This window comes from Protobothrops mucrosquamatus, unplaced genomic scaffold (assembly GCF_001527695.2).
Source record: "Protobothrops mucrosquamatus isolate PMUCROS unplaced genomic scaffold, P.Mucros_1.0 scaffold556, whole genome shotgun sequence".
Lineage (NCBI taxonomy): Eukaryota > Metazoa > Chordata > Lepidosauria > Squamata > Viperidae > Protobothrops > Protobothrops mucrosquamatus.
This window is the reverse complement of record NW_015386859.1, coordinates 219,171-231,403: the sequence shown is the minus strand read 5'-3', so window position 1 is coordinate 231,403 and position 12,233 is coordinate 219,171. Positions and strand designations below refer to the sequence as shown.

General features: G+C 38.8%; 1 protein-coding gene across 1 annotated transcript; it reads right to left on the bottom strand.

Moving 5' to 3' along the window:
• Window positions 1–1,186: 1,186 nt before the first annotated feature.
• On the bottom strand, window positions 1,187–11,153 carry SBSPON (somatomedin B and thrombospondin type 1 domain containing). Its single transcript, XM_015817165.1, has 5 exons — window positions 10,928–11,153; window positions 7,025–7,213; window positions 5,236–5,326; window positions 4,024–4,203; window positions 1,187–1,484 (listed from the first exon to the last, which is right to left on the bottom strand). Exons 1-5 carry the CDS (start codon window positions 11,151–11,153, stop codon window positions 1,367–1,369), a joined length of 804 nt encoding a protein of 267 aa, XP_015672651.1. The 3' UTR covers window positions 1,187–1,366.
• Between the last annotated feature and the right edge of the window lie 1,080 nt (window positions 11,154–12,233).

The following is a 12,233-nucleotide window of genomic DNA, read 5'->3' as shown; positions in this document are numbered from 1 at the left end:
GGGAGAGATCATTCGTGGCTTTGGGGTGGATTTCCATCAGTACGCTGATGATACTCAGCTGTACATCTCCACCCCAGGCCACCCCAACGATGCCCTTGACGTGATGGCCCGTTGCCTGGAGGCCGTAAGGGTCTGGATGGGGAGGAACAGACTCAGGCTCAACCCCTCCAAGACCGAGTGGCTGTGGCTGCCGGCACCTTGGCATAGTCAGCTGACTCCATCGCTGACTATAGGGGGTGAAATTCTGGCCCCCTCGGATAGGGTGCGCAATCTGGGGGTCCTCCTGGATTCGCGGCTGATGCTGGAAGACCAGTTGTCGGCCGTTACCAGGGGGGCGTTTTATCAGGTACGCCTGATACACCAGTTGCGACCTTTTCTGGACCGGGACGCCCTGAGCACAGTCACTCATGCCCTCGTCACCTCCCGCCTGGACTACTGTAATGCTCTCTACATGGGGCTCCCCTTGAGGAGAACCTGGAGGCTCCAACTGGTCCAGAATGCGGCCGCGCGGGCGGTGTTGGGAGGGACTTGCTCCCATGTAACACCGCTGCTGCGCGAGCTGCACTGGTTGCCGGTGGCCTTTCGGGTGCGCTTCAAGGTGTTGGTCATCATCTTCAAAGCGCTCCATGGCATCGGACCTGGATATCTCCGAGACCGCCTTCTGCCGCAGATTACCTCCCATCGGCCGGTACGCTCCCACAGAGTGGGTCTCCTCAGGGTGCCGTCAGCCAGACAGTGCCGACTGGCGACCCCCAGGGGGAGGGCCTTCTCGGTGGGAGCCCCCACCCTCTGGAACGAACTACCCCCAGAGATCCGGGTGATCCCGGATCTCCCCTCCTTCCGCCGCGCCCTAAAGACATGGCTTTTCCAACAAGCGGGATTGGCCTAGGGAATTTTAGTGGGGTTTTTAAGGGAATTTTAATTATTAGGCCATTACAAATATTTCCTTTTAATCTGGTTTTAAATTGATATTTATTGTAATATTGGTTTTATAAGGCTGTCAGCCGCCCTGAGTCCGGTAAGGAGAAGGGCGGGATACAAATCAAATAAATAAATAAATAAATAAATAAAACAGGGGTAGTCTTATACGGTGAGTATAGCCCAAACTCTATATTTTAACTGGAAAAGTTGGGGGTCGTGTTATACGCCCAGTCGTCTTATACGCCGGAATATACGGTATTAGTACTGAATTCGAGTAAGACCAATATAGCTATATAATTCATTTAACTTTATTCACACATACAAAAGACTGAGTGTAATGTCAAAAATTGATTTCTAGTTTGTTTAATGCCTAAAATCTTTATAGATAGCTCCAGTGCTAGATTTCATGCTTCCGGTAAATATATTAAAGTATATATTCACTCTGCTAGGTAAAAATAAAACTATGTACAAGAGGGCATGAACAGTCTTCCACTTGCTGAATTTTCTTCCAAGTTCCATAGCAGGATGGGTTTCCGACTGCTTGCCAGTGGAGAATTGCATTCCTAAAATAGAATAGAAATATGTTCTCTTAATGGTATAGATATTCCTTCATGGAATTTTAACATCCTATTAAGCTGAGGAATGGTGTAAATAATGTCTTCCATATTTGAATATTCTCATAGATAACACACAGTTACAAGAAGACTATGCAGTAATTTTCACCATCCACATAAGAGCATATAGGATTTTGTGGCCGAAAAGATTGCAGATGTGTAACAAATACAGTGGGATGCAAACATATTGATATTTCTCAAACATAAAGGTCCCTTCTCACTCAGGATTCTGGCATCCAGCAGATGGTCTTAGAGGATCATATTTATTTATTTATTATTTAAATTTCTACCCCGCCCTTCTCCCTGCGGACTCAGGGCGGCTTACAGCCTTTTAAAAACAAGTACATAACTACAAAAATACCAAGTTAAAATGTCAATTAAAATAAAATATTATTATAAGGCCATTATTATCCTTTTTTTAAAAATTATTATAAAAAACCAAGTTAAAAATAACCCTTAGGCCAGTCCTGCCAGCTTAAATAGCCATGTCTTGAGGGTGCAGCGGAAGGAGGGGAGATCCGGAATCACCCGGATCTCTGGGGGTAGTGTCATTTTGAAATGGTTCTGAAGAGATACTTCAGAATCCAAGGGAATGGCAGCCCTTTAAAGCAGATCTCCATGTGATCATGATAATAGATACTTTAATGAAATGACTCATGAAGATAATGTCATTTCTCATGTGACTCATTTAAATCAGGTCTCCTTTCCCACTTCCTTAGAAGCCTGAAAAAAATGTGGCTGCTTTGTAGAGATGTATTTATTCTCCCACATATTTCTAAGTATTTCTGCTGAATCTTGTGCAAAACATTCACAGCAATTATTGATATTTTTCATGTTTCTCTGAATGGTCTTCCAGCTTTTCAAGAAATGCAGGTGGAAGGAGGAATGGTCTCCCTGTCTATTCCAATATTAGCAGAACTCTTCTAATGGATATATTGAATCTAACTCTGTATACTTGTGATGGTATGGAAATGACCTTGGGAGATGGATGGAAAGATGCTGAAGAGATAAGAGGGAGGAGGGAGCCCAGAGCTGCATAAGAGAAAGGAAAAAAAAGAAACTCAGAAAAGATCCTCTCTAAGTTCTCAGGCTGTAGAAACAGACAAATTGGAGATTTGTACTTTAAGGCTTGCCAGATTCTGTTAATGTAGTATTACAATAAAGAATAAACTCTGGTTATGTTTCTTATCTAGTTACCTGGGAAGGCTGACAGTTACTATGGTTTTACTAAACCAGTGTACTTCCTGAATTTGCAGACTAACTACATTGTTCTCTCACAATAAAAATACAAAAACAATTCACCTGGAATTCATTCCAAACTATATCTTGTGTGAGCTAAGATGCCTCATGGTAATTCAAATATGCCTGCTAAGTTGTCTTAATACAATTATGAAGATAAAAATAAAATGAAGTGATAGAACAATAAGGTCAAGAAAATAATTAAAAACAGAGCTGCAAAGTCTAAGCTCTCTATGTAGCCAGGTTATGGAGAACAGATCATTTTCAATCGTAATTTGGTGGAACACAATTCTTGATTTGTCATGAAAAAAAGCACAGCCATGAATCTCACATGTACAGGAACTTCTTGACTTACGACCACAACTGAGCCCAAAATTTTTGTCGCTAAGCAAGGCAGTTGTTAAGTGAGTTTTGCCCCATTTTATGAACATTTTTGCTACAGTTCAGCAAATCACTGCAGTTGTTTAGTGAGGCATGCGATTATTAAGTGAATCTGGCTTTCCCCATTGATTTTGTCAGAGGCTGGCTGGGAAGGGTTCTAAATGGCGATCACATGCCACTAGGATACTGCAACTGTCATATATTCATGCCAGTTGCCAAGAGCGAAAATTTTGATCATATGACCATGTGGATTCTGCTGTGGTCATAAGTGTGAAAGCCAGTCCTAAGTCACTTTTTTCAGTCCTGTTATAACTTTGAATGGTCACTAAACAAATAGTTGCAAGTTGAGAACTACTTGTATAATGTGCAAGAACAGATTATTATATTTTTCCCTGTATGCTATCTAGCACAAACCATATCCATGCACCTTGTATTTTTGTAATAGCTTGCTTTATCTCTAGTTAGAACTGGGATCTTTACTAATGCGACTCCATCGTCAGCCAAAAGAAAATAGTTTCAATCAGATATTTTGGCCTCAATATTTTGTCTAAATGGGGGAAATAGACTACATGAAGTCTGAGTGTAGCTACTCACTGCTTATTCTAGTTGAGAAATTTAAATAAAGACATAAAGGCTTCAAAGCAATCTGAACAAAATACTAACTTAACCACTGAAATCCACAGGCTTATTATGGGGAAAGAAATTGAGATGATAAAGCTATATACACAAAATTGATTTTTTTAAAGAAAAAATGTATATAAATCACATGTTTTGGTTTGAGAATTTTTGCTACAAATTCATAAATGAAAAATAGGCTAAAGGCTTTGTATTATTAATAGAGATTCAGATAAGAAATTTAGTAGCTTACCTATCAGTATCAGTGCCATCTCCAGTACAACGATAGCTATCTCTGCGCATTGCTGGCTCTTGGCAGATTACACATACTGTATAGCCTGCTCGAAGGTACTGCATCCATCGAGCATACGGGCGAGTTTCCATAGAGCAGTAAGGAGACAATGATTCTGTTTTAAATTCCACACAGTAACTCCTTTGGGGAGAAAGTGTTTGTTAGTAATGCAAAAATAAATCTGAAAGGTAATTTATAGCATACATAATCTAGGAAGTTTTTAGCCAGACAAAGTAGTTTCCTGAAAGTTAAAAATAATCGTAAGCAGCTATGGCTCAGACTCTGATCTGTAATTAAGACTACTAAAAAAATGGGAGACTAAACTCCCTATGCCTGCGAATATCAGGGTGAGCAACTTTCTGTTTGTTGAGTATCTATCGGCCAATAGTGAGGCCAACCATTTTCTTAGTAAAATACATTTGATTTTCTATACTTTTGTCTTTTTTGCCATTCTCTATTCAGTAGCAGACTATCAGGATGCCGCAGATTGGCTTTATTAATAGTATGAGATTGTCTAACTTCAAAAGCCACTTGCAAGTAATAAAGACCATACTTAGCTAGACAGTCACAGGTTGCCCACCTCTATACTACATGAAAGATAGTGAGGAAGCCCATGACATCTTTAAAATACGACTCTACTAGGGTTAAGTTCATTGGGCTTGTATTACTAACATTGGGGACAGCAATTCCCATATGTAGGTTTTTAAAAAGTCAGGATATTTAAAAAAATCGTGTTTAAAGTTTACATATAAAATTTATCATTCCTTACCTTATTTTAAATTAGATAAACATTAAAATGGCTTTTTGTAGAAAATATATATATAATTTCTCACTTTGCAAAAATACTGCTTTATTTCACTTGGTTATAGGCAGTGCTATAAAACCCTATTTTTCAACAAACAATGCAGTTAACACCAAACAAACTAAAGAAAATTATATGTGAAGAAGAAAAGCAATGGCAACATAAGACTTCAGAAATATACTTTTAGTACAGAAACTTTTAATCCCTCTAATATGGATAGTTATACAAAATTACCTTCTTCCAATTTGAAATATCCATATGTGTATTAAATGTCAAGATAGTATATATGTGTTTTGATTGGGAGACAAATTCAACAGAATTCAAAGAAATTTATCTCCAGAGAAGCTGGTAAAAGGTTTAGCCATAATTACCTAGAATCTTCTGTTTCTGAAGTCCACCTCGGATGTACAGATGTCTTTTTTCTCTCTTTATTATATTCAGAAGTAGTTATGAATGCAGGAACTAGGAAGAACACAGTTATTATGAAAATAAAATTTATAAAGCTGGTGTTGCTATTTAACTGAGAGTAGAAGATGTATAAAATAACATAAAACTGGACAAAGTTAAAACTGCCTGATCCATCCTTTGGTGGTGCTTATAACATTGTGAACCCATTTAAATTTTCAATATTTCTGCATAAACATGATCTAAAATATGATCAGTTCTCTACACAAGTCCTAAAATTAGATGATCCTAGATTAGGGAACCTAACTAAGCAAATAAATCAAAAGCATATTGCTCATTTATTCATTAATGAAAACTATCTAAATCAACATTTTTGTGTGGCAAAAGTATATGAACTTCTAGGATTATCAGTTCATTTGAAGGAGAAATTAGAGTCAGGTGTTTCAATAAATGGGATGATAATCAAGTGTGAGGGTAGGAGATCTTTGCCTTTTTAAAGAACAGAATTAAGCATATTGAATATCAAAGTCTCAATACAGGGATGTGGAAGTGGCAAAACTAAGAATTAAATATAAGCTCCTACAGGATGCTAAAGAGGAGGTCTGAATTTGCAGGACCTCAGATTATATTATGATGCCTGTTTTTTGATATGGTTAAAAGATCAGATAACTTTAAAAACTCAAGTTTATTAGACTTGAAGGTTCTCATTTGAGATTTGGGTGACATGCTTATTTGTGGTACAATAAATAAAAGTTAACCCTGGTTTTTGGACTCATGTTATTAGACAATCAATTGGACATATATGATGAAAATATAAAAAAAGATTGGCTGACAAAGTACCACTTTGGTTATCACCCATGAAACATTACACAGAAAAGAGATATTATTAGATTATAAATGGATGATATATCGAGATTTACTAATATTTGAAGAAGAGGGTTTTAAGATAAAAACAAGAGAACAATTAGTAAGTGAAGGATTTGTTTGTCATTGGTTTAATTATTATAAATTTTTTAAAAGATTTAAACTTGATAAAAAAGGTTTTGTATCTGCAGGAGTTAAATCTGAATTGGATATGAATATGTTCTGGAGATGACTGATTGCTAAAGTTTGTAAAATGTTACTTAAGATGAATCTGGAAGATGAATTTGTTAAAGACTATGGTAAAATGGGTGAAAGTTTTGGTTACAATATAATGCTAGACCGATGGGAGAATGTACGGACCAATGATTTAAAATTCACTGTGAATTACAGCTTGAAATAAAACTTTTATAAGATGATGAACTGCTGGTATTTGACTCCAGATAGACAGCAAAAATGTATAAAGGGATTTCTAACAAGTGTTGGAAATGCAACCAAAATCCAGGTACATTTTATCATATGTGGTGGTCTTGTAAGTATGCTAAATCATACTGGATAAATATAATATTGACAATGCAGAAAAAAATTAAATTACAAATATTAATGAAACCTGAAGCTTTTCTTCTAGGTATTATGGATAAACCAATCAAAAAACAGTTTGGGGCCTTATTTCTTTACATGGTGACTTCTGCGAGAATTATATATGCTAAGCATTGGAAGGAAAGAGGGATGCCCACTGTTGAAGAGTGGATTTTAAAACTGACTGAATTAGCAGAGACAGCAAAAATAATTGCTCTGATTAGAGACAATGGATTAAACAAGTTTATAAGACACTGGAAGCAGTTTGGTAAGGATGCAAGTTGTAAGAGAGGGAGAAATGGGAGGCATGTGTACCATCTCCACAATCTTTCCCTTCATGAGTTGCATATTCCAGGCAGCCAGCTTTTTCTTCCAACGGAGGACAAGTCTCCCCACCATTTTTTGGCTCTTGTTGTATAATACGTGTACGCATCCGGAAGGTGGGTTTACATTGTTCTGCACAGCCACTCCAGTGATTCCATTCCCCAACAACACATGAAACAGCTGCAAAAGAATTGTAAAAATACTATCACAATGAAACTTATGGAGTCATTTGCTACTGTCAAAAATTTGTCTTTTCCCTATAAACATTTAGCAAAACTTAAATCAATAGGTCACATAGGTTGCTTTTTCCTGAAAAAATTGATTAAGAAGAGCAACAGTTAACACTGATCTGCCATTTTCAAAACTATTGTGGAAATAAAGTTGCTTTACAAAACAAATTTCCACCTGCCTATCCATCTGAGCACCATACTTCAATAATTTTCCTGCTCTTCTTTTTCCCCAAAATAATACCAAAACCATAACTTAAAATATTCTTGCCAATAAAATGACTTTACATTTTCATATTCATCTAATCTCAACATTTTTTCAGCCTATCATCTATAATACATAAGCAGTCTCTAAAACTTTAAGTGGTAGCTATATCAATACATACATTTTTCAGATCATCTCAAAGTCCACCTTTTGAATCATAGGATGGGAACCACAACACCAAGCAATACCATATTGGCATGCTTGATGGGCCTGTTATAATTATCTTACAGTCACCCATCTCATTTTTATATGTTATGATACTAAAATGGAAGTAATAAGTTATACTGAAGAAGTATTTTATTTACTCTTATTTCAAAACAAACAAAGGTGCTATCTAATTTAGCACATGTTTCTTGTGCTGCTTTTGGCTTCTCAAAAGCCTGCTGGAAAGAGATTCTTGAATTTTTTGCAATTACAGAAAATTTGGAAGGAAGCAGATGCTAGAAAGGAGATTCTGTGCATATTGAACAGTGCATGGCCATGGCTTCTTCTGGCTAGGATTTAAGTGGAAAATGATTTCCAGCATTACAAAAAGTGCTTCGGACTCAGAATTAAATACATTATTTTTAAACCTAAGGTAACACTCAGATTTAAGCATAGCCTATAACATTACCTTATAGACTAGTTGAAAGTTCTTGTATGTGTATTTGCATGTTTTAATATATGTATCTATTTAATAGTTTTACCCCAATTGTCAATTTTCTATCCACTATGGCCATTTTTACTTTCCTATATTTTCTGTTTACTATTATCTTCCCAAACATATACATACTTAAGTCCCATTTTTCCATTCTGATGTCACAAATTCATCAGCTGCTAGAAATGCCTCCTGAAAACCCAACCTCAGCTAAAACAAGCCAGTTTTCATGCAGTTAAGCCAACAGCCCATGGAGGAAAAACAATTCGAGGATTTGTTTGGCAGACAGGCATAAAGCCAAGTTATTGTTTACTGACATTTATAGATGTTGAGCATGGCTAAAATACATTGGATAAAAAATTAAAATTGGAACAAAAGTGAAAAGCTGGAACTTTATTTGTCTTTTAACAATCTTAAGTGACAATCTTATTCCCGTCTCATCAAATCAGTGATAGTTGGCTACCAATGATCTTCTCCATACTCCTCTCCATTGTTTGTTCTGAGAAATAAGTACGGTAATTGGACAGAACTAAAAATAATTTTGGGAAGAGAAGAACAGGTACAAGGAGAGCTAACTTCCTTGTGCAATCAACTGTAACATGCAAATGTGCCCATAGTACTATTACCATAAGAGGGAAATCCATTGCCCCAAATTCCACCTTTGCTTTTTGTCTTATCTCCAGCTAAGATCCAGTCCTGATTAAATGCATCCTGTCTAAATGATTTCATGACCATGCATGAATGAGTTCAGAGAAGCCACTTGCCAATCAGATTCTGCTCTTCTCTGAGGCGGGATCCTTCCTCTGTGCTCCACAGATTAATCCATATAATCTATTTCACAATGCACCAATTAGAGCAGAAACAAAACTAGCACACTAGTCCAAGATGCTAGTAAAGCAGACAGCCCCAAAAGATTTGTGCCAACAGTTCAAGAGGGAAATCATGATTGAGAAATAATATACAAAATAAAAAGTTCCCTCAATTTGCCTTTTGAGCTGCAAAAACTGCCTCTACGATTTTCCTTTGATGGGCATAGTCCTATATCATTTCCTGGTTCTTCAGCCATGCAAAAGGAATTGATTCATGCTTTATATTCTTTTTAAAAAGTGTTCCAATGGGCAGGCAAGAGGTTTGATTTCTGTAGCTTGGATCTGGCTTTTAAAATGTGCCTTTAAAAAAACAGAAATCAAAACTTCTTGCATACATTGAATAGTCAGTACTACAGTATCAATGACTGAATTCTAGAGAGGAATAATAGCTAAGGATGCAACCCGTACTTACTATGTGTTTGGATCCTTTCTATTCTTATATTTAAATGACTGTAAGATTGACCATCATGAAATACAGAGGGGGGCAGAGGTAGAAAGACAGGTGAGGTGGTTCTTTTGAACTCCATTATAGTTCCTATCATAATGGACCTCACAAATAAAGCAGTAAGAAAAACACAAAAAGCAAAGAAGAAAACAAACAATTTTATTGGATTATTAATATGTAGGGTGTCTATAAAAAGTTTGTGCATTTAATTGTTTATATCTTACACAGAAGTGCAACTACCAGTATTAACTATATAAATGCAACAGAAGAATTTGAGATTTAGCACATTTATTTGCAGGAAAGTCAATTTTCAGTATCGTATACCTACTATGATTTTGGATACAAAGGATAGCATGTTTTTGAAATTATCTTCAATGAAGTTGTATTTCATAAAAGATTAATCACATTTATTATTCTGGAATCCAATATCCATTTTATTTAAATTTTGAGTAAATTCCCTCTGTGTTGCATTTACAAATCATTTGTATCTTATGTAGAAGTGACATTGTTATCTATTAGAACTGCACAAGGACTTTATAGACAATCTGTATTACTCTTCTATTACTCTTCTCTCCCCTCCCCCTCCAAAAAAAATCACAAATCTAACAAAGATTATTGCATTCATACACTTTTTAATAAGTTGATTCAATTTGCAAAGCAATCCATTGTCTTCATTTTTAAAGTTTAAACCTGCCCTCCAGATACTCATTGAATTTTGCTTGAGTCATTTCCTTACATTTTTGTCCTTTATTTGGATTTCCATATTCAAGAAAAGTCACGAAAAGTGGGTGGATTTAAGTTTTGCAGCAAGTATTTTTTTTTTACAGAACTTTCCTTCCTTTGGGGAGCAGGAATAAGTGGGAAGGGAAAGGAAATAGAGACAGCTGAGTTCCCATGACAGACTAGAGCTGGACAGCACATGGGACTGGATAATTTACGATTCAACCTATTGGGGAATAATGGCTTGGCGTTACATTTTGTGAAGACAGTGGTTCTGGTGTCCAGATTCTAAAGTGGTGTAAACTCACCCCGAAGTTGCCAAGAAGTAGCCATCGATCTGGACTTTAAGAGATCGTTTTATTATTATTTATCCCAGTTCAAAGAACAAAGGTTAGTTCTCCTCGAAGACATGGGGGGGGGAGTGGAGGGAGAACCACACAGTTTCCTCTACAATCTAGGGCAGGGGTAGGCAACCTTGGCTCTTTTATGACTCGTGGACTTCAACTCCCAGAATTCCTGAGCCAGCATGGCTGGCTCAGGAATTCTGGGAGTTGAAGTCCACGAGTCATAAAAGAGCCAAGGTTGCCTACCCCTGATTCTAGGGCCATGGAAACCCTCCTCCGACTACCGCCAGGAGTGTTTTGGAGGCAAAGCGCACCCCAGCGTGCAACCTCGCTCGGCGGCAGGTGCTTTCTGGCGCTCGTTGGGCACCCTCCCTTCTTCCAGCCTACCTGGGCACGCCTGGGCGTAGTCGTGGCAACAGTCGCCGGTCTGTTCGCACGCCTGGTCGCAGAAGCAGGTCCCGTAAGTTCTGTCCAGGCGCCAGCCGGTGGCGGTGCACGTCGGATCCCGGCCAGGACAGCAGCGCCTTTCTTCAACGCAACCCGCTCCGGCGAGGCGCCCGAGCGTCGAAAACGCCACCAGAGCCAGGATGCCCGGGGCAGCTCTGATGCCCATCTCCCTGCCTCGAGGGCACAGAATTCGTCAGTGCGGGGTGGGGGGCGCCCTCGCGTCGGTCTCTCAGGCCCTACAGGGCGAGTCGTGAGTGCGGAACAGAAACTCGGACCGCGAGAGTCCGGGCAAACTGGCCGCTGCTCTTTCCAGGAAGGGCGGAATTCTGCGCGGCCGCCCGCTTGTCTCCTTCCCAGGGGGAGAGGGAGAGGGATGCTCTGAGCCTCCGCCGCCGCCGCCCGCCCTTTCACAGCAGGGTCGGGAACGGGCGCGGCTGGCAGAGAAGCGCGCCAAAAGCCCGGGGCAGCCGTCGCTCCGCCTCTCTCTGGCAGCCGCGGCTGACCTCCTTCTCCGGGTCCTCAGACCTTTCTTATAGGGCCGCTCATCCTAAGCGAGAGTGAAGCCTCAGTTCTGCATTTATCTGGAAGGCATGTAATTTAATTGCAGAGCTGGGTGGCTCTTTGTAATCCACGAAGCCCTGCCTTTAAACCATGCCCATGCAGAAAAAAATGCTCCTGGAGGTTGCCAAGGAAAGGTGAGTACAGAGTACTCAAGAGTACAGCACTTTTCCAGCTGCCTCCTCAATGACATTCCAATAGTTAGGAATTCCTCCCGTGAGTTTCTCTAGGCCTGGAGATGTGAAGAGTCAGGGAGGCTTCAGCGTATACAGGTGTGAAACAGATTAAAAATAAAGTAAGCTTGAGAAAATCTGAAAGAAGTTTCAAGCATTATGAAAATTAGTAGCAAAATAGCTTTAAAAAGAAATCTGTTTAAGGAACTGGAAGACAGATTCCAGTTCTACAGCGACTGAGTTCACACGTGTTCAGAGTATGGACTAATGTTTTGTATATTATAATTTATGGTTGTGTGTGAGATTAGGGCTGCAAACATCTTACGTGTCCATCATCTGGCAGCAAAGAGTTGAAGTTTCTATATATTTTTCCTGACCATTTATGAGTTATTCCATAAATTGTGGTGTTACACAAGGCGTAGCTTATCACATTATATATGACGGAGTCACGGAGTGTTTTTTCTAAACTTGCAAAATAAGTCCTTTCTTTAGCACTATAAATTATGTGGATGCAT

Bases quoted from the DNA above. Each gene is read 5' to 3' on its own strand.
- SBSPON (XM_015817165.1), bottom strand. From the start codon at position 11,153: ATGGGCATCAGAGCTGCCCCGGGCATCCTGGCTCTGGTGGCGTTTTCG. The intron at 5,327-7,024 runs GTACACATGCCT...TGTTCTTCCTAG, and splicing joins AGGGAAAGATTGTGGAGATG to TTCCTGCATTCATAACTACT. The intron at 4,204-5,235 runs GTAATTATGGCT...TTCTCCCCAAAG, and splicing joins TCAGAAACAGAAGATTCTAG to GAGTTACTGTGTGGAATTTA.